At 38.5% G+C, this 20,931-nt stretch overlaps 1 protein-coding gene across 1 annotated transcript; it reads right to left on the reverse strand.

Moving 5' to 3' along the window:
- Positions 1 to 441: 441 nt before the first annotated feature.
- Positions 442 to 20,159, reverse strand: LOC120627143 (synaptic vesicle 2-related protein-like). The gene is made up of 11 exons (XM_039895012.1): positions 19,405 to 20,159; positions 15,757 to 15,918; positions 14,900 to 15,062; positions 13,268 to 13,389; positions 11,041 to 11,273; positions 10,397 to 10,545; positions 9,585 to 9,714; positions 9,045 to 9,158; positions 3,801 to 3,967; positions 2,092 to 2,219; positions 442 to 517 (listed from the first exon to the last, which is right to left on the reverse strand). The coding sequence occupies exons 1-11, from the start codon at positions 19,514 to 19,516 to the stop codon at positions 465 to 467; spliced, it is 1,533 nt and encodes a 510-aa protein (XP_039750946.1). The 5' UTR covers positions 19,517 to 20,159; the 3' UTR covers positions 442 to 464.
- Between the last annotated feature and the right edge of the window lie 772 nt (positions 20,160 to 20,931).

Raw genomic sequence — 20,931 nt, forward strand, 5'->3', positions numbered from 1 at the left:
CTCACAATAAGAGAAGTTTACGGATATCTATACCAATTTAATAGTCTTTAGTTATTGAACAAGGATTTTCTATATAGCTCTAATTTGCCTATGACATCACGAATGCGGCCATGACACGGCGAGCGTTTTCGCGGGAAATAATTTTTTAAATATAATTTGCAATTTATATTAACAAAACCTTTAATTTCTGCAAAAATAAAGTACTGTAGATATTTTTCGTTTTTCAAAATTAGTCGTCATACCGGTTGGAATGGGAACAAAACAGTAATCACAATCTTTTATTTTAAAAATATAATTTTTTTTTACATAAAGGTAATTATGTAAAAAAATAATATATATATATATTTATAATAATATATATTTATTAATATTTAAAATTATTACATTTTTTATCTACAATATTTGTATTAATTATTAACAATGGATAAAATTTGTCTTTTAAATTGTAATAATCTATCATAAAATTAATTGACTTCTTCACCATCTGGAGGTAAGAAAAACGCAGCTATTACACCACCTGCAAAAAAATATTAATTATTATAAATGACCCATTAAGATCAAAATACGGGCTATTTTTTATTAGCTCCTGACTAACAAAACTAGATTCTCTAGAAGATGTCGGCATATTTATTACGATCATTAAGGGCTAAACCTACTAATATTAAGATATTGATGAGACAACCCTGGTAAAGTTACAAAAAAAATCTATCCACGGTGTAAATTTTTAATATGCTTTACATAAAATGTTTAATTGCTCGAAACGCACAACACATGGAAAAAAAATTGGTTGTCTGTAAAGTCGGCTTACTGACGATAGTTGAACGTGACAACGTCGTAATAAAATACTGATGGAATGGTTGCATTTATCAAAAGAAAATTTTAATTTTATTTGTTTGATAGATATTATCGTTGCTATAAACATTTGACAACACATTCACTTTTCACTGCACTTCATCCATGCCGAAAACATGTAAATGTATTATTGTATAGAAGCTGTCCACGCGGACGCATCGCTCACTCAAGTAGGAGAGAGATGTCGAACGCGGAGGCCGACTGTGCCTCTTTGTCGCTCGTTCCGCGCTCTCGCTTGCACTTCAAGCCTTGAATGGAACGCCTCAGAGCGAGGTAACGCCGCATACGTCATGTTTTTTCGTGCGTGCAGCCGGCTCCATCGAATTATAAGACATTGTCACGTCAATTAGAGGTACACGCTAGGACCTGTCGATGCCCCTGAAAGTGAGGATATAGTCGTTGTCATAACACTCTTGCTAGACACGTGGGACATTTTTGTGGCAGTTGTTACTATATTTATTTATTTATCTTTACACATTATGGTGTCGGACTACGGCCTAAACCCTTTTGATTTCGAGATCAGTTCATTGTAGCGGCCCGGAAATGGGTTAATAATGACGATGATTTGCACATTAAATATTTATTTATTTATTTATTATTTATTTATTCCCATCTTACATTTTTGCCATTACAGCAAAAAGTTATCCTAATACGACAATGCAGCATGTTATGTAAATTTTAATAATATATATAACTATAACGTATATGATAAAATCCAAATCGCTATATTTGTGAGTTCACTCAGAGCGCAACAAAATAAATCCGTCTTCTCGGCTATTGAGGGTACGGAGTGCGCGCGTCAGTGGCGCCTCCTTCAGTAGCTTGGTGCACCCGTTCGGCACCGCCAGCAGCGATGGCCGGTGCCTCCGCCAAACATACCGGTCCGGCGCACGCAGGCTTACCAGGCGTAACACATCAGCATTACATATTTGTCCCCTCAGTACTCTAACAACTAACAACAACTAATATGTAATATTGCGTACTAAACATAAAGGTACATCGTTCTAGAGACATCATACTACATAATAATTCCTCGTAGGTGGGTAAATATACTTCCGCAGTTCTGCATAAAAAAATTTTAATTTTTGTGCCTCACGATCATTCGCCACTTCTCCCTGTTTGCAGATAGTCTGGTACACTCGTGCGGGACCTCCCACTGAAGATTTGATGTGATCGATCCATCGCATGGGTGACGTACTGCGCGCTCTAGTGCCTTGTACCTGCCCTGACTAAACTTACTGATCACTAAACCAGCGGCGCCATAGAAAGTTGCGGCGCAGTTGTCAGTGATGGTGGCACTGACCACGTTGGTGCCGGTGAACGCGCTCAGCCTGGCGACCATCATGCCCAGACATGCTACCATCCCTCTGTCGACAAGCAGGAAGTATTGTTAGTACATTGTAAAAGTCCTATTATAGTATTAAAAGTCGTATTATAGTATTAAGGACTACGTCAACTATAAAAATGCTTGGGTGTAAATTATTGCTCTAACCAGGTTGCTTCTTTAATTAGTTTTTAAAGGACAATGTGAGATGGTGATAGCAAAAAAAAAAACCGGCTAAGTTTGTTGTGGGCTTCTTCTTAGACCAGGGCGCGTTTGGAACCCTCGTAGCTTTAGTTTTAAGTTGACGAATTAATTTATCGCCATTAACTCACTCCTATGTCATATTTTACATGTAATGTACACATAAAAAGTGCCATCTATGTGCCTATTTGAATGAAGAAATATTTGACTTTGACTTTGACTAACCATCAATGCTCTAACCAGGTTGCTTCTTAAATATTTTCTAATGAAAATGTGAGATGGTGATAACAAAAAGAACACCCGGCTAAGTTTGTTGTGGGCTTCTTCTTAGACCAGGGCGCGATTGGAACCCTCGTAGCTTTAGTTTTAAGTTTACGATTGTAGTTATCGCCATCACTACTCACTTCTATGTACACATTTTGTATATAATAACGCATCAAAAGTGCCATCTATGTGCCTATTTGAATAAAGAAATATTTGACTTTGACTTTCACTTTGAAATGTCGATGGAATTTGGCGCAGTAGGCAGCGACCCTACTTTCTGAGTCAAAGACCGTGGACTCGATTCCCACAACTGGAAAATGTTTGTGTGATGAACATGAATGTTTTTCAGTGTCAGGGTGTTTATTTGTATATTATTCATAAAAATATTCATAATTATTAAAGTCTTTATTACACCGAATAAAAATAAAAAACAACAGAGGAAACAAAACCTTATGAACCAACATAGGCGTAAGGGCGGTCTTATCCCTAGTGATCTATTCCAGGCAACCACTAAAGGATAAAAAAGATGAACAACAGTGGTTGGTGCAAAAATAAAAGAAAACCGATTTACATTTAATTTTAATACATAAATATATAATTAATATTTAGTCATCTTAGTACCCATAACACAAGCTACGCTTACTTTGAAGCTAGAGTGTATTGTCGTAGTATATTTATTGACTTATTTATTTAATGTGTCACAAGGTACGTGGATGACACTTTCATAGCAGAGAGAGATTTAGAGCTAAAATTCCCAGCTTATAGAAAATACCTATTATAGTAGTAATACGTGAAATGACAATGTGAGATTGTGATAGCAAAATAGAACACTCGGCTAAGTTTGTTGTGGGCTTCTTCTTAAACCAAGGCGCGTAAGGAACCCTCCTCGTTTTAAGTTAAAAATAAACACTCTATAACTAACTAACTATACCAAAAATCAAGTTCATTGGTTGTATAGTTAAGGCGTTCAGGGAGTTCAAACAAACAAACACAATGGTTTATCGACCCTCGATCATTTGATGACGATGTTAAGTATCCTGATAAAGTTCCAATACAATATGTGTAGGTTTATATCATAGCTCTCTAGGAGTGCCAGCGCATATTGACAGAGTTCTCTGACAGGTAAACTAAGTATATTAATTAAATGATCAAGACATACCTGTAGGACGTAGGGTAGAGGGTTACGAAGTATGAAGATATTACTCCGAAGACCATGGCAGTGGTGAGGTACACGTAGAATAACACCAGTCCGAATAACGCTTCTCCAGTGAGGTCGATAACGATGGCTGCAATTGCTGCTATCAGAAGAATTACTATAGTAAGTGCCTGTAGAAGAAGAAAAGTTAACAATGTTATTTCCCTGACAGATTCGGATTGCAGGTACTCATCAGTGGCGTGCATAGAGGGTATGCACAGGGTATGCAGATGAAATAAAATGAAAAAAGTCTCCAGAACGAGTTATAAAAAACTTAAGGATAGGCATTGAATGAATGAATGAATACACTTTTATTGTACACCAAAGAAACAAAAAGTAGTTACAAAGATATAAATACAAATCAAGAGAGTACAATTTGGTGGCCTTATCGCTACATAGCGATTTCTTCCAGGCAACCAATGGCGTAAAAGGAAAAAACATAGAAAAGAGGTAGGTGGTGCAATAAATAAGATTTATAAATTATACAAATATATAAATATAAATAATATATATATATATATATATATATATATATAAATATAACTATAATATATTATACATTGTAAGAGTTATAAAAAGCCTACCCTGTGCATACACTCACTTGTCACCAAACTTTACAGGATTACTCGCCAGGTCAATCCGGAGATTCCCTGAAAGTTTGTCATTGATATCGGTCCAGCCGTTTCGGAGCCTATACGGAAAATACCATCACACTTTCTCTTTTATATATATAGAAGATAGATAGATATGATTAAACCATGATCACCTAGAATTTGACAAAAACTTATAAGAAATATAGATAAAGCTTAAATACTTTGAAATAAACCAATTTATTGAATTTTCTCTGATCTGGTCTGGTAGGAGACTTTGGCCGTGGCTTAGCTGCCCGTCACTATATGAGTCTCCGTGCTGTCTGAGGGGCTGGGGTGTAAGGGGGAGGCTAGTACCAGTCAGCCTCCCAAAATGCCAACCTCACCTGCACGTGGTGCACCCTGCCGTCTAACCGACGAGGCTCTGGCGACCGACAAGTGGCGGTATAACTACTTCAAATTGGCTAGACTGAATAAATGGCACAGACCGGTGTCGGGCAGCAGCGACGCCGGTGCGATCAGTCTAGCCCTGCGATGACCAACCCGCCTGCCCAGCGTGGTCATTACCGGGCAAATCTTTGTATGAATGGAGAAAAGAAAGCCACATCCCCTAGTCCCCGGCAGCCCCGCTATTCCTGGCTCTGGCAGCGGTTATGGTAACGGCGGGGCAAGGGGTGTCAAGAATCTCCGGAAGAGATTCCGCTGCCAAACCCGACGACTGGACCTGGCAACGTATAACGCACGCACGTTGAGGACCGATGAGAAGTTAGTCGAGCTGGAAGAAGCAGTGAGCAAGTTGCGCTGGAGTATCATGGGTTTATCTGAAATCCGTAGAGAGGGGGAGGATACGATAATCCTAAAATCCGGCAACTTGTTCTACTACCGGGAGGGCGAACAACAGTCCCAAGGTGGTGTCGGATTCATCGTCCACAAATCCCTTGTCAACAACATTGTTCGAGTCGAAAGCGTGTCGAGCAGGGTAGCGTACCTTGTACTCAGAATAACCAAACGGTATTCCCTGAAGGTTATACAGGTCTACGCACCCACAACTGCGCACTCCGACGAGGAAGTAGAGGCATTGTATGAGGATATTTCGAAAGCCATACATGCCTCGAAAACCTACTACAGTGTTGTGATGGGGGATTTCAACGCGAGGCTGGGCAAGCGAAGCGGTGCAGAGCTGAGAATGGGGCAATTTGGATATGGGCAACGGAACGAACGGGGCCAAATGCTGGCCGACTTTATGGAGAAGGAGGGCCTCTTTATGATGAACTCCTTTTTCGAAAAGCGGCCGCACAGGAAATGGACCTGGCTGAGCCCCGATGGTTCGACGAGAAATGAGATCGACTTTATCATGTCGACCAAACGGCATATATTCAATGATGTCTCTGTGATCAACAGGGTGAAAACCGGGAGCGATCACCGTATGGTAAGAGGGACATTGAATATAAATGTAAAGCTGGAAAGGGTCAGACTGGTAAAGTCTACGCTCCGGCCTACTCGTGCTCATATCCAAAACCCCGAGAGCTTTCAACTGGAGCTGCAAAACCGGTTTGATTGCCTGGACTGCGATTCTGTGAACGATCTTAACAACAGGCTTGTGGAAACTGTCCATACGGTTGGGTCCAAGTTCTTTAAGACCCACCGTAAACATAGAACCAAAAAGTTCTCAGCCCATACACTCGGGCTTATGGAGAAGAGACAAGAAATGAGACTACAGTCTTCAAAAGATGCGTCTGAATATCGGCGTATTAATAGACAGATCTCGAAGTTGCAGACGAAAGACTTGCGACACTTTAACACTGAGAAAATTAAAGTCGCCATTGAGCGCAACAAAGGCTCGAAAGTGTTCGCAAGAGATCTGTCTATCGGACAGAGCCTGTTGACTCGCCTGAAGACTGACAATGGTAGTCTCATATCTTCTAAACCAGAGATCCTGAGTGAGGTTGAGAAATTCTATGGACAGTTATACACCTCAACACAAAAGCCTGTTGAAAGTTTGGCTAAAGACCCTAGAGCCAAATTGACCCGACACTTCACTGAAGATATCCCGGACGTCAGCCTTTACGAGATTAGTATGGCTCTCAAACAACTTAAGAACAACAAGGCACCGGGTGATGACGGAATCACAGCAGAACTCCTGAAAGCGGGTGGAAAACCGATACTTAAAGTCCTTCAGCGGTTGTTCAATTCCGTCATTCATCAAGGCACAACGCCAGAGGCATGGCACAGGAGCGTGGTTGTTCTGTTCTTCAAAAAAGGTGATAATACCTTGCTGAAGAACTACAGACCTATCTCGCTGTTGAGCCATGTCTACAAGTTGTTCTCAAGAGTCATTACGAATCGTCTCGCGAATAGGTTCGACGACTTCCAGCCTCCTGAACAAGCCGGTTTCCGAAAGGGCTTCAGTACCATAGACCACATACATACGCTGCGGCAGGTTATACAGAAGACTCAAGAGTATAACCGGCCACTTTGCTTAGCGTTTGTGGACTATGAGAAAGCCTTTGATTCGGTGGAAACCTGGGCTGTGTTAAGGTCACTGCAGAGATGCCGAATTGACTACCGGTACATCGAAGTTTTGAAGTGTTTGTACAAAAACGCCACTATGTCAGTCCGTATACAGGACCAGACTACGAAACCGATCCAACTGCAGCGAGGAGTGCGACAGGGAGATGTTATCTCCCCGAAGCTGTTTACCGCTGCGTTGGAGGACGTTATTAAGCTTCTGGATTGGAACGGGCTTGGCATCAACATTAACGGCGAGTACATCACTCAACTTCGGTTTGCCGACGATGTAGTCATAATGGCAGAGACTCTGGAAGACCTTAATGCGATGCTCAATGACCTCAGCAGAGTTTCTCAACAGGTGGGCCTTCGTATGAACATGAGCAAGACGAAAATTATGTCTAACGCTCATGTTGCGCTCCACCCAATAATTGTTGGGAACTCTGCACTCGAAATTGTAGACGAGTATATATACCTAGGACACACGATCCAGTTAGGTAGGTCCAATTTCGAGAAAGAGGTAAACCGCCGAATCCAACTCGGATGGGCAGCGTTCGGGAAACTTCGTGACATCTTCTCGTCCAAAATCCCCCAGTGCCTGAAGACTAAAGTCTTCGAACAGTGCGTGTTGCCAGTGATGACTTACGGATCAGAGACATGGTCGCTAACTATGGGCCTCATAAGAAGGCTCAGAGTCACTCAGCGGGCGATGGAGAGAGCTATGTTAGGAGTATCTCTACGTGATCAAATCAGAAATGAGGAGATCCGTAGAAGAACTAGAGTTACCGACATAGCTCAGCGAGTTGCGAAGCTGAAGTGGCAATGGGCGGGGCACATAGCTCGGAGAACCGATGGACGTTGGGGTCTTAAGGTGCTGGAATGGCGACCCCGCACCGGTAAACGCAGCGTAGGTCGGCCCCAAACGAGGTGGACAGATGACATCAGGCGAGTAGCTGGGAGCCGTTGGAGGCAAGCGGCCCAGGACCGTGCATTGTGGAACTCCCTACAAAAGACCTATGTCCAGCAGTGGACGTCAATTGGTTGAGATGATGATGATGATGATGACTGTCTGAGGGGGGGTCAAGCTGTCCTGATCCCCTCCTCCTTAGCGTGGTAGCCCTGGCACTCGGTTGGGTTGGTTGGTAGACGTCTGGGAAGTATACAACGGGTTCCCCGGACGTCTACTAAAGCCAACGAGAGGGGCATGCCGTGGTGGTATTTAGTTTGGGCAAGCGAGTCCCACATAACCTTTGTCCTGCTTAAAAGGAAAGGTAGCCATAAAGCACCACGATAAAAAAAAAAAAAAAGGCTTTGGCTGTGGGTAGTTACTATCCTACCGACAAAGCGATTTAGTGTTCCGATGCGATGTCACGTAGAAATTGATTATGGGTATGACTGCCATTCTCCGTAACAGGTTAGCCCGCTACCGTCTTAGACTGCATTCTGGCTACCAGCCAGAATGAGTAGCCAGAATGCTATTAGATTTTAAGTTAAGATAAGAGAAAGGAAGTATCAATTTTTGTAAAGGGAACCATGGGGTTGACATTCTTATTGTTAAGAAAAGTCCCGAATTAATAAAGAATTTAAAAAACAAAAAACTTACCAGCAAGTGGGATTGCAGTAAAGGGCTAACTTGTAGTGGAAGAAAAAAATTAAAAAAAAGTCTAAGACGGTTCAGATGCAGTTCAATAATTTCTTTATGACGGAGATTTCATAGTATTCGGACCCACTGGTATATGCCAACAACAAATAAGACTGAATAATCATAAATAAATGAAACGTCTGAGTATATTGCTGGCTTCTACCCGGTAGAATGTTTGCTCCAAACCAGTATTAGCCCAATTTGGAACAATTTTCAGATTCATACGATTTGCTTAATTTACGGTACAAAAGTTCTCATTACCTTCACAACTGGATCAAATTTGTGTGATGATCATGAATCTTTTTCAGTGTCTGGGTGTTTATCTATATATTATAAGTATTTATGTATATTATTCATAAAAAACAAAATATTCATCAGTTATCTTAGTACTCATAACACAAGCTACGCTTACTTTGGGACTAGATGGCGATGTGTTTATTGTCGTAGTATATTTATTTATTTATTTACCTTTCGTTTTCCCGCACACTGAGAGATCAACGCGTTGAGGACGAAGAACGACAGCCCGTGTGCGCAGCCCGCCCATATGGTATTATCCTCAATTTTGCCAGTACACTTCACCTCCTGAAAGATTAAAACATAGGCTCTTCATAGACCAGTCCAGACCATAGACCAGATAAGGTCTACATATATAAAACATTTTTGAATTTTGAAGGAGGAATTTATCTCTTAAACAACTAAACAAAAAATCCTGCTACTTAATATTATATAACTTCTGAGTAAATAGGAAGTTGCTTTAAAAGAGAATAGGATAAAACTAGGAATTTGCTTCTAGAATTTGACAAAAACTTGTTAGAAATATAAATAACGCTTAATAACTATTAAATATACCAATGTATTGCAGTCCCATTTAAAAATATAATAGAAACACTTATTTATTTATTTATAAAGGACAACCAACAGAAGATACATTAAAACTTGCTTTTTTTTTTGGAATGAGTCACATAGTAAATGTTCAACTATTTACAGGTTATGCATTACACAACTTACTTTTTCAAGGGTGGTAGAGTTGGAATTACTGCCAAAAACTTCACAGAAGCCTACACTGGTACTACTGCTCGCGTATGTGGTGAAGAACACGTTGAATATTGTCGGTAATATTATGGCGAAGCTGTTGTTACTGAAAAAGCAGAATCAGATCTTAATTTGACTAGGAGAATTAAAATCCAAAAAAGACAAAAACTGTATGGTGATTATTTATATAGAATTTAAGATCCGTACCCTTGTAGTGAGAATGTAATGGTTTGATTATTAGATGATGATAATAATGACGCAGGCAAAAAGGTAATATGGAAGATTGGATGTCATTCAAGAAAACGTATGTGACATACACAAAAGTGAGATAGTAGAGATGATCAGGTAAAAAGATGACGAGGTAAATCATCAGGTAAGATGGAAGAATGGAATAGCTCACGAAACATAGGTCACGAAAGTGAGATAGGAGAGATGATGATGATGATGTAAGTCGGCAGGTTAAATGGAAGAATGGAAAAACTCACGCGATATAGGTCACGAAAGTCAGTTAGTAGAGATGATGATGATGATGATTATGAGGTAAGTCGGCAGGTAAAATTTAATAATGGATGTCATTTAAAAAAAACTCGCGCACGTCAGATACACGTCAGGTCACGAAAGTCGGATAGTACAGATGCTTATGAGGTAAGTCGGCAGGTAAAATGGAAGCATGGATGTCATTTAACAAAACTCACGCGATATAGGTCACGAAAGTCAGATAGTACAGATGCTGATGAGGTAAGTCGGAAGGTAAAATGGAAGCATGGATGTCATTTAAAAAAACTCACGCTATATAGGTCACGAAAGTCAGATAGTAGAGCAGAAGCGTCCTGCCGAGGAGAGGTGGTTGGAAGAGCGGTGCAATTTGGATCCACAGAGATCGAAGTGTGAGCTGACCCACCTCCTCCTTACAGTCTTCGCCAACGATATCTTTGACCTGGAAATAGTTGTGAATTTGTTTTGGATCCTATATAATTTACTAGCTGTTGCCCGCGACTTTGTCTGCGTTTGATTTTGTTTTTGTTGTGGCATTAAATTTAGTTGTAGATCTAAAAAAAATTAAAGTATACAGTATCGCTAAGCCTTAAATGAGGGGTTTGCTGCTGTCCGCTGTTTGAACAAAAATAAATCGGTTATAATTTGTCAAATCGCTTACACTCAATCGATTACACTACATGGTTTTTTTTTTTACCTTAAATAATTACAGTTAGGTCCAAAGTAAAACATATTTTATGATGTAAAATTTTTATACGATCCCTTTAATTCTCACTACCTTACCTTAAATAATTACAGTTAGGTCCAAAATAAAAAATATTTTATGATGTAAAATTTTAGAACATCCCAACAGGAAAATCATTTTGTACTAAACAAAATTCTTCTCATCTTAATTAAGGGCAATATCAAGGGCGATAGCGATAGCCAAAAAACTTACTGGATATTCCCCCTTCCCTCCATTAACTTCATACATCCGTCTAAGAACTGCCACAGCCTCTTCCTTTCTGCCAACATTTGCGAGGAACTTGGGGCTCTCTTTGAAGAAGCACAGCAACAGAGCACCAATGCCCAGAGGTAGCGACATGATCAATGTCAGCAACCGCCATGGACGGAATGAGATGCCCATTATGTAGAAAGTGAAGTTTAGTTTCGTGATGAAATAACCCCACACTGAAATTAATAATATAATAATCCTTATATATATATAACAGTATAATGTGAAAGTTTGGATGTTTGAGACTCAATCACGCAAAAACGGCAGAACGGATTTTAATGAAGTTGCATCAACTGAGCTTTTGATTTTGAGATCGACAAGTTTTATGCAAAGGTGAGAGGTAGGTTGTGAGAAAATTGTATTACAATATCATTAGAATTTTGATCACCTCCGAAGCGGTGAGCGCTATTTCAAACTGGAGTTCCCGGACTTGATTACCGGCAGGGGAAATTTGGGTATTTATAAATTCTTAATTTTCTCTGGTCTACTCTGTCGCGTAAAAAAACCCTACAGGTGTTTATGGGTTAAATATAAATGCCATACTCCGTAACAGGTTAGCCAGCTACAATCCTAGACTGCACCACCAGGTTTAATTGCAGTCAACCGTTAACTTATAATGAGAAAAAAAGAACTGTATATACAAAGCAATAGTAGTGTGTAGACTCCATTACGTTCCATTGTATATCATAAACTTCCGCAATGTAACGACAGCTATTGTGATATCAAGCAAAAGCCATAGAGACTGAAAAAAAAATTACTTGTTGAAAATAAAGAATACAGAATCGTTAATTTTGATGCCTCCTGAGCACAATGAGACGTTTGAGGACATTCGTGCTGTTTCTGACATCCGTGAATAAATATACGGCTCACAATACAAGTTTTTGTTACGCTCGACGTGCTACGAAAAACATAGCTTTTTGACTTTGAGTTATTATTTGTACTAATACAAATGATCCTTACATTTAAGGTAGTTAAACACTGTATTATTAATTCAAACATTATCCAGAAAATGGTCAGTAGATGACTTTATCTTATCTATAAGTTAAGTATCTATATGAATACAGACTTGAAGTTTCAAAAGCGTTTTTAAAGTGAAAGCCCTCTACTTATATTATTATTACAAATGAATTTGTTTTTTTTAAAACTATGTGAAAATAGGTTAAAGGGATTTTTTTTCGAATGAAACAACGCAAAATATGCCGTGTTAAATCCACGGCATATTTTGTTTTATATAAGTTGGTACCATTTATATTCTTGTTGTATTTTTTTATCTGTGAAGAAACGTCAAGCTGTATGACTTTTTTTTTATTAAAAAAGATGCACAAATGTAACATAAAAGTATTTCTCGAAACCTGCATGCCTGAGAGTTTTCCATAATGTTCTCAAAGGTGTGTGGAGTCCACCAATCCACACTGGGCTAGCGTGGTGGACTACGTCATTATCCCTTCTCATTGTGGGACGAGACTCGTGCCCTATGGTGGGGTGGTAATTGATAAGATGTCATATGGTAATATGATTACCTACCTCTTATCTATGTTTTTACCTTTAAACCTTTGGTTGCCTGGAAGAGTTCGCTATATAGCTATAAGGCCACCAAATTGCACCCTCTTGCTCAATGTTTTGTATGTTTATAAATAATAAACAATATAAAATAAATACAAATATACTACGACAATACACACATCGCCATATGACCCCAAAGTAAGCGTAGCTTGTGTTATGGGTACTAAGATGACTGATGAATATTTTTTAGGAATAATATATATTACACATAAATACTTATAATATACAGATAAACACATGTTCTTTACACAAAAATTTTTCAGTTGTGGGAATCGAACCCAAGGCCTTGGACTCAGAAAGCAGGGTCGCTGCCCACTGCGCCAGCCGGCTGTCAATTTATCAATTTATATATTATACTAGATGACCCGTGCAATTTCGTCTGCACTAAATCGGTTATTACCGGAAAACACGAATAAAATTACATTTTGTAAAAATGAATCCTAGCTAGATCGATATATCGCCCTGTATACTAAATTTCATTAAAATCGTTCTAGCCGATTCCGAGGTTCCAATTATATACAAGAATTGCTCGTTTAAAGATATAAGATTTATATCACTGTAACTACTTTTTTATTTTGTGTACAGTAAAAGTGTATATATACATTACCATAATATAGCGTAGGCGTCAACATAAGAGCGCTGGTCATCAAGAGCATGTACTTGGCACGGGATCTCGAGTTACAGCATTCCCCCAGCAGCGCGTACGTTGCTGACTCCGCCGCGCTTGATCTGAAAATGACAATGAATGAATGATTGAATCTTCTTCTTTAGGTGCCTCTCCGACTAGTGAAGGTTGGCTGTCAGTTTTAGATACTTCGCCTTTTCTCTCGCGAAGCTAAACAGCTGGGCGGCACTCGCGTTCCCAGTCAACTTTCTAATGTTTCGCAACCAAGACTTCCTCTTGCAACCGATGCGTCTCTCTCCAGCAACTTTGCCCATGATTATCAGTAAATAAATAAATAAATAAATATACTACGACAATACACACATCGCCATCTAGCCCCAAAGTAAGCGTAGCTTGTGTTGTGAATATTTTTATGAATTATATATACATAAATACTTAGAAAATACATATAAACACCCAGACACTGAAAAACACTTAACGCTCATCACACAAACATTTTCCAGTTGTGGGAATCGAACCCACGGCCTTGGACTCAGAAAGCAGGGTCGCTGCCCACTGCGCCAGTCGGCCGTCAATCAGTTGCAGTAGCATGTATCTGTCATGCCGAAGCACATGCCCTAGATAAGCAACTTTTTTCTTTTTGACGGTCTTCCAAAGTTCGCGCTAATAATCAACTGATTGAATAAATACACTTGTATTGTACACCACTTAAGGTACAGGAAAATTCGAAATAAAAAGTTGCACACAATGCATTTTCTTTATTTTTTACTAGCGTTCGTCTGCATTTGATTTTGTTTTTTTGATGTGGCATTCAATTCAGTTGTAGTTCTAAAAAAAATTAAAGTATTCAGTATCGCTAAGCGTTAAATGAGGGGTTTGCTGCTGTCCGCTGAGGAGTTCTGTCCTCTATCTCCAACTACATTCGGATCCACACGAAGTTTGGGCAAAATTAAACACATATTATAACCTCTATAGTACAAAAATAATTATTTAAATCGGTTATAATTTGTCGCAGCTATGGTGTAAAATCGCCAAACACTCCCCCCTCCCAAAGGAACCGAGCGGAAAGTCAAGAGGTGCGTCTGGATAAAAAATATCCTATATTACTTCTAACACTTCCAAGAATATGTGTACAGAGTTTCATGAGGATCGGTTTAGTAGTTTGCGCGTGAAAGCGTAACAAGCAAACTTACATTCACATTTATAATATTAGTAGGGATAGGGATAGGGATAGGGATAGGGATAGGGATTTTTTGGCCTAATATGGGATGCGCTTGCCTAGAAGATGCCTATTTACTCTTGTTTTAAAGAGGTTGTAAAAGTTTGGAAACACAGAACTCGAGAGGGCGGTCGAAATCCCAGCCATGCGTATAAGAAAAGAAGACGCAATTCGCTTTGTGCGTGTTTTTGAGATGTTGACAACATACGGATGTAAACCCGCCCAGTGCCTTGCTGTTCGATGCATAAAATTTGACGGCCAAAATCATAAGTAAGTTAAGCACCAGGTAAGTAGCTTAAAAACTTAAAAAGCCAGAATGACAATTTTTTTTAATTAGTTTTACTAAAATATGTATTACAAACTAGACTTAATTAGGATATTTTAGACGTACTCACAATGCAGAACTTATGAACCGTAGGGCTGCCAGGACTTGCCAATTGGGAGCCAGGCTACTAAGGACTGCACTGGCAAAGCTACCCCCCATTGCCCATAGCAGCACCAGTCTCCTTCCCTTAGTATCTGACAGGTAACCCCATGGATACGACATCACTATTATACCTGAAATTATAACATTTTAGTAGTAGTCGTACTACTAGAGACAGTTAGGGGTAGGTTAGGTGGGTAGGTTTTAATATTTTACGGTTATGACGACCTCTCTGACGCAACGGTGAGTTCAATTCGGACAGGGACAATTTGGGAATTTATAATTTCAGTATTTTCTCCAGTCAGGTCTGGTTGAAGGCTCTGGCCGTGACTGGAAGTTAGAGGTGCGTCCTGGGATTCGAACTAGGCCCCCCGAAAGTGAAGTCAAGCTCCTACCCACTGCGCTATCACCTCTTCTTCATTGTGATGATACTTAAATCAATAAATAATCTTATTTTACGCACGACTGTGGGTATACTGTTTCCAATGCTTTTCTAGGTCTGTTCAACTACCTTTCTATATGTAAACAGTGAACGATAAAATTCTATTATGTTCTATTTTATTTACCTTCTTTTACTTTTAAGCTTTCACTCATTCATTTCATTGTGGGTTTTTTTAATGCTTGTCTAGGCATTGTCAACTGCCTTTCTATGAGTAAACAGAGTAAACAGTGAACAATAAAATTCTATTATATTCTATTCTTTTATTTTCTATTCTATTAAAGATTTTAAACTAACGTGGTATGTACCCGTTGAACTAAATTTAAGAAGTGTTCTATTCGATTTACCTTCTTTCATTTTTAAGCTTGCACTCATCTATTTCAACATACCAGCAAAAGGCATAGACGACAAGACTCCGATCTGCTTTAAGCTCAACCCCAGGTCGCAGGTCGCCGCGGTCACTATGATGCCTAGGCCGAAGATGTCGACACCCATGGCGACTATTACCATGAAACAGGCGAAAAGGAGCCCGTAGTTGTATTTACCGTGACCTGAAAAGAAGATAAAACTGTAAGCTAGGTTTCAGTTAATTAAGTTGGATATGTCATCATGATTTCAGATTGCGGACGTCCATTGCTGATTTTTTGATGCTAAGTGGCGCCTAAGCGTCGGTGGAAAGCCTTAAGTGTCTGTTATTACACCGCCAATAATGCCCTTCAGACCGCAACACAACATTGCAACAATGCTGCTTAGCGGCAGAAATAAGCATGGCGCTCGAACTTCCTCGGTCGAGCTCTGTCACAAAATGCTTAACTACTACTGAATATAGAACTTTCCCAAAAACTGCCACCACACCTGGTCCTCGTGCTTCCTCATCCATCGTCATCATCATAATCATCCGCAGCTCTATAGCGACCGCGTTTGCGACGCGTTTTGTGCTGGGCACAGGGCTCGTCTCTAATAGGAGAAACGGTTTTAGAGTACAGACCCACCACGCTGCTCCTGTGCGGCTCGTTGGGCTTTACTACCACAAGTAAGTGATAATAACCAGTGCCGATGGCTTTACGAGCTCTCCGAGGGTCGGAGGTTGACACAATTCCCTAACGCCGGGCGGGTACTGAAAATTCTTTCACAGAATAAAGCATATATCATTTTGGCCTGACTCAGGCCAGAATGGCAGGCATTTTTCTATCTTTTGTAAAAAAAAATATATATTTTTTTTTACAAAAGATAGAAAAATGTTTGACAAAATCTCATGTAAGACTATAGGTGACTATGTAGCTGTACGCTGCGTCCCGCGGGCGAAGCCGCAGGACACATCTAGTATTTAATATTTACTTAAATGGTACGCGTCGCGAAAAGTAGGTATTACGCACACTACAAACTACAATAGGGTTGGCATAAGTAAATACTTACTTAGATTTTTTTGAATAAGTTTGTATGGAAAAATAAATAAGCTTTTATTGAGTCCTTATGAACTTATCATTTCCTTACTTATTCACCTTTCAACAATTTTTTTCTTAAATACAGTTCAACGGGTACATAACACGATAATATTTTGGATTTGTCGATATTTCGACTCAGTTGCATAGATCGTGGTCACGACGGGACTCAACTTGTATATCTAAATGTTTATTTATAATAGCGCACCTGTAAATGCACTACCCACCTCATCTTTGTAGTTTCTTTTTACGCTATTTTTCGTTTTGTTTAATAAAAGTGTTCTCATTCATAACCTTTTTACTAATAGGACATCAAGAAAAAATCTGCGGGGTCTTGAACACGTGCAAAAGTTTTTAAACATTCACGTGCGTCCGCAATGTTTTCCTTTATCGCAATAATATGCTAATAAACGAGATTTAAAACTTTTTAGACTCCATGATTATTGTGAAAGCGTTTCCACACCATCCGATCCGTATTCGATGTCGGATCCGACTATGGTTCAAAGGCAATCCCAGGCCATATTTACATGAACAAAATATTTGATATATTCTAAATAACTTAAACTGAAATGTTTTTACGGAATTTCAAACTAACTAACTGCCTCTTAATAAGTTTCTAGCGGTATGGTGACGGCAGATCAGAATGGATTTGTCGCCACCCTTCCACTTCCCGCATGTGTCGTCTAAATAGGATATATATGCCTAGCTGGATATGCCATCAAAATATAGGTATTTTACACACATGTAATAATGTGGATTTTCTAACCAAATAATATAATAAAAGGCAAACTGTATAATGTAAGTTATGTGAAGCTCTTATATAATAGATCTTATATAATAATAATTTATTCACTAGAATGTAGGTAGGTACATTTAGTGGCGTGCAGTGAGGGTATGCACAAGGTATGCAGATGGTATGAAATGAAGAAAATCTCCAGTACGAGTTATAAAAACTTAAGGCTTTTTATAACTCTTATAATGCCTATCCTTATATATTTATAACTCGCTAAAACCTAGATCACATTTTGAGGTTAAAGATAGGCGTAGTCTAAGAAGTTCACGTCAGATAGTGTGTATGTCGTATAAAATCTAAGTATCGAATCGGACGATATAAAACCGTAGTAATTTTTTTTGTCTAAAAATACTGGTTTATATCTGGTTTATACTGTGTATTACACAGTTTATACGGGCCAGGAACCAGGCTTGTGGACATAACTAAGCGTCTAATATGCCGTATTTACATTTGTCTAATATATTTCGTCCAACTTTCATCTATGTATTTGTTTTCATTGATTATTTTGAAGTTATATTTCGTTTTAGCGCGTTATGGAAAAACGATGAGTGTAAATTCTTACGATGCGCGCGCACACCGTCACAAAAACCGACACCCTGAAGTTAGCTATTCAATTGTCAAAATTTGGGGCTCATTCCCGTGATTTAATTTATTCAATTGTACAAAAATCTTAAACTTTAATGTTGAGTGAAACTTGGCTTGGTTTGTTTTAATTAAAATATCACCTGCTTCAACGGTGAAGGAAAACATCGTGAGGAAACCTGCATGCCTGAGAATTCTCTATAATGTTCTCATAGGCGTGTAAAGCCCACCCAACTGGACTTGTCCAGCGTGGTGGACTAAACCCTTCTCATTCTAAGAGGAGATCCGTGCCCTTATGTTGATAATGATAACGATGATTCCATCTTGTGAACTCAGACAGTAACCAGTAGTCACTACATTGAAACAATTATCTGCATAAGTTGATAAAATAAACGTGGATCATTGCCTAAGGTACACAGAGTCATTGACCTGTATAGATAAACAATATAGGGTTGTCACTATATGCATATTTGTGTTAGTTTGTTTTTATTTCAAGCAGCAACGGTTCAAACCTACAAAGTTATTTATTTTTTACAATTTAAACAGCCACAGTTTTTATTTATCAATATATATATTGTTCGTCCAAGAAACGACGTTATTTTCACATCGAGGATTAGGATATGAAAATTAAGAGAATGCCTCTACATAAAGTCAACGTAATTATAGTATAAGTTAGTTTTATACAATGCCAGAAATAGAGGATAAACATTGAACTACATACAGTAGTTACCGTATTATAGTAAATAAATGTTAGCTGACTTAAATCACTCAAGGTTTATTTTTTAAGGAAAATTGCATACCGTTACCTCGAAAAGTACCTAGGGTTGTGATCTTAGAACTTTTACAGTTTGTTTAATTCTTTTTAAATTATCATCACTTCATAATCGTATATGCTCTGTTATTTCTTATAGCCTTGGACGCGTAAGCGTTATTATCAATTCGTTCGCGTGGCGTGCCACCTAATACCGCCTAGCACAATTTAAGTAACCGCGAGAGTCGGCCACCTAGCTAGTTACAGACGCAAACCAACGTTGCTGAACTAGGTCAATCAAGCTTTTTGTGCAGTAGAAGTTACGCCACAAAACAATTAAATATACATTCTGTGTGAAAGTGACAACCCTAACCATTTATTTTACTCTTAACAACTCAAGCATTAAATTTCAGGTCTTTTAAACAGTACCTTTTGAATAATAAGTTATTTGTTTCTACTAGGTACTTACCAGACAAATCCAAGGCCTCCTCGTAGCTATAACACTTCCCATCTTTCAAATCGGTATGGTGGCTCATCTCTATTTCATTGACACAATATTTTTTTTTTGTATGTGGCGCCATTTTACTTTATGAAGTATTATTTTAAAATTACTGTCAAATTTTAACTCTATATTTGATGCATTATTTTTTAATTTATGTTAAAGTTTCTTCAATAATTCCATTCCACAAATAATTCAAATTTTGTATTCCGAAGATGAGCCGAATTAACGATGCATTTTTATTTTTAATTCTTTATTTTAATTCGGTTCACTTTATTGATAAACTAAATTAACTATTATTCGTTGATTTTATTATTTCGTTTTTTGGGTAATACGATAAATTATGTCACTAGTTCAGAAATATGTTTTATAGATTTTAAGATTTAATTATTGGTTAACTAACATTGGTATAATAAAAAAAAAAATGTGGTTTTAGCTCTGTAATTTAATGTATTCATATTCAAAGCACGTCTCAATGTTTATTAGAATAATGATTTTAAGTTTGAATTCTTTTTTTCTATTTATAATTGAATTTATTTTTCACACCGGCGATTTACCTCTTTTGATTTTACTTGTAATTATTTAAAAATCCGTTTTATTAACCTATATGTCCTTGATGTACATTTTTGTTTCATTTACTGTTCATATAAATACGTTATAACACTTAATATATCACAAGCTGTTTCCACATGACGTCCGTGTTTGGTAAGCCTCGCGTAACTGACCAAGACGTTCTGCGCGAGATGGACGGAAGGTCGTTTGTCAATAAAAAATATATTAAAAAACAAGGTTTCTGCATTTATTTCGCACAGGTTGTGTATTTTTGCGAATTTAAATAAATGAGACCACTTAAGACCTTTGATGACGCAAATACGTATCATAGTATCAAGTAGGTACTTTTTATTTTTTTTATTGCTCGTCAAAAATGTATTACAAACACATTTTATAATATCAACCCAATCCAATAAGTTAATGTTGATAGTGACCTAATTCGCTAGAAAGTATGCCGAAGCCCGGCTATCTTTTGAAACAGCCCGAAATGGGTCATTGGTATACCCAGTGGCGTGCACTCCATACATGCACAAAAGCACTGCATACCCTTACATAGATATCTTTTTCTGCAACTTCTCTAGTGTATGCATGCCCTGGTAAGAAACCCAATGCACGCCACTGGGTATACCGTATATCCATATCCCTACTGATACTCTAAAAGCAATCGTTAGAGCTCCCTCTCGGGGTGTCCAAGTTCGTACTCGGTACGCACCTCTACTAGTGCTGTACTTTTACTTTTCGGAGTAATGTGCGTTTTAAATTTTAGTAATAAAAAAATATCATTTGCTTAATGGTGAAGGACAACATCGTGAGGAAACCTGCATACCTGAGTTCTTCACTAAGTTATCAAAGGTGAAGTCCACACTTGGCCAGCGTGGAGGCCTAAACCATCCCAATCTGAGAGGAGACCAACGCCTTGCAGCCGGCAGTGGTTTTATCATGATG

Source organism: Pararge aegeria, chromosome 10, assembly GCF_905163445.1.
Source record: "Pararge aegeria chromosome 10, ilParAegt1.1, whole genome shotgun sequence".
Lineage (NCBI taxonomy): Eukaryota > Metazoa > Arthropoda > Insecta > Lepidoptera > Nymphalidae > Pararge > Pararge aegeria.

What these genes read in the sequence shown, in the direction of transcription:
- LOC120627143 (XM_039895012.1), bottom strand. Translation starts at nt 19,516, where the DNA reads ATGGCGCCACATACAAAAAAAAAATATTGTGTCAATGAAATAGAGATG. An exon ending in GGAGGCCTTGGATTTGTCTG is followed by an intron (nt 15,919 to 19,404) that starts GTAAGTACCTAG and finishes TCTTCTTTTCAG; the next exon opens with GTCACGGTAAATACAACTAC. An exon ending in GTCGTCTATGCCTTTTGCTG is followed by an intron (nt 15,063 to 15,756) that starts GTATGTTGAAAT and finishes TTATAATTTCAG; the next exon opens with GTATAATAGTGATGTCGTAT.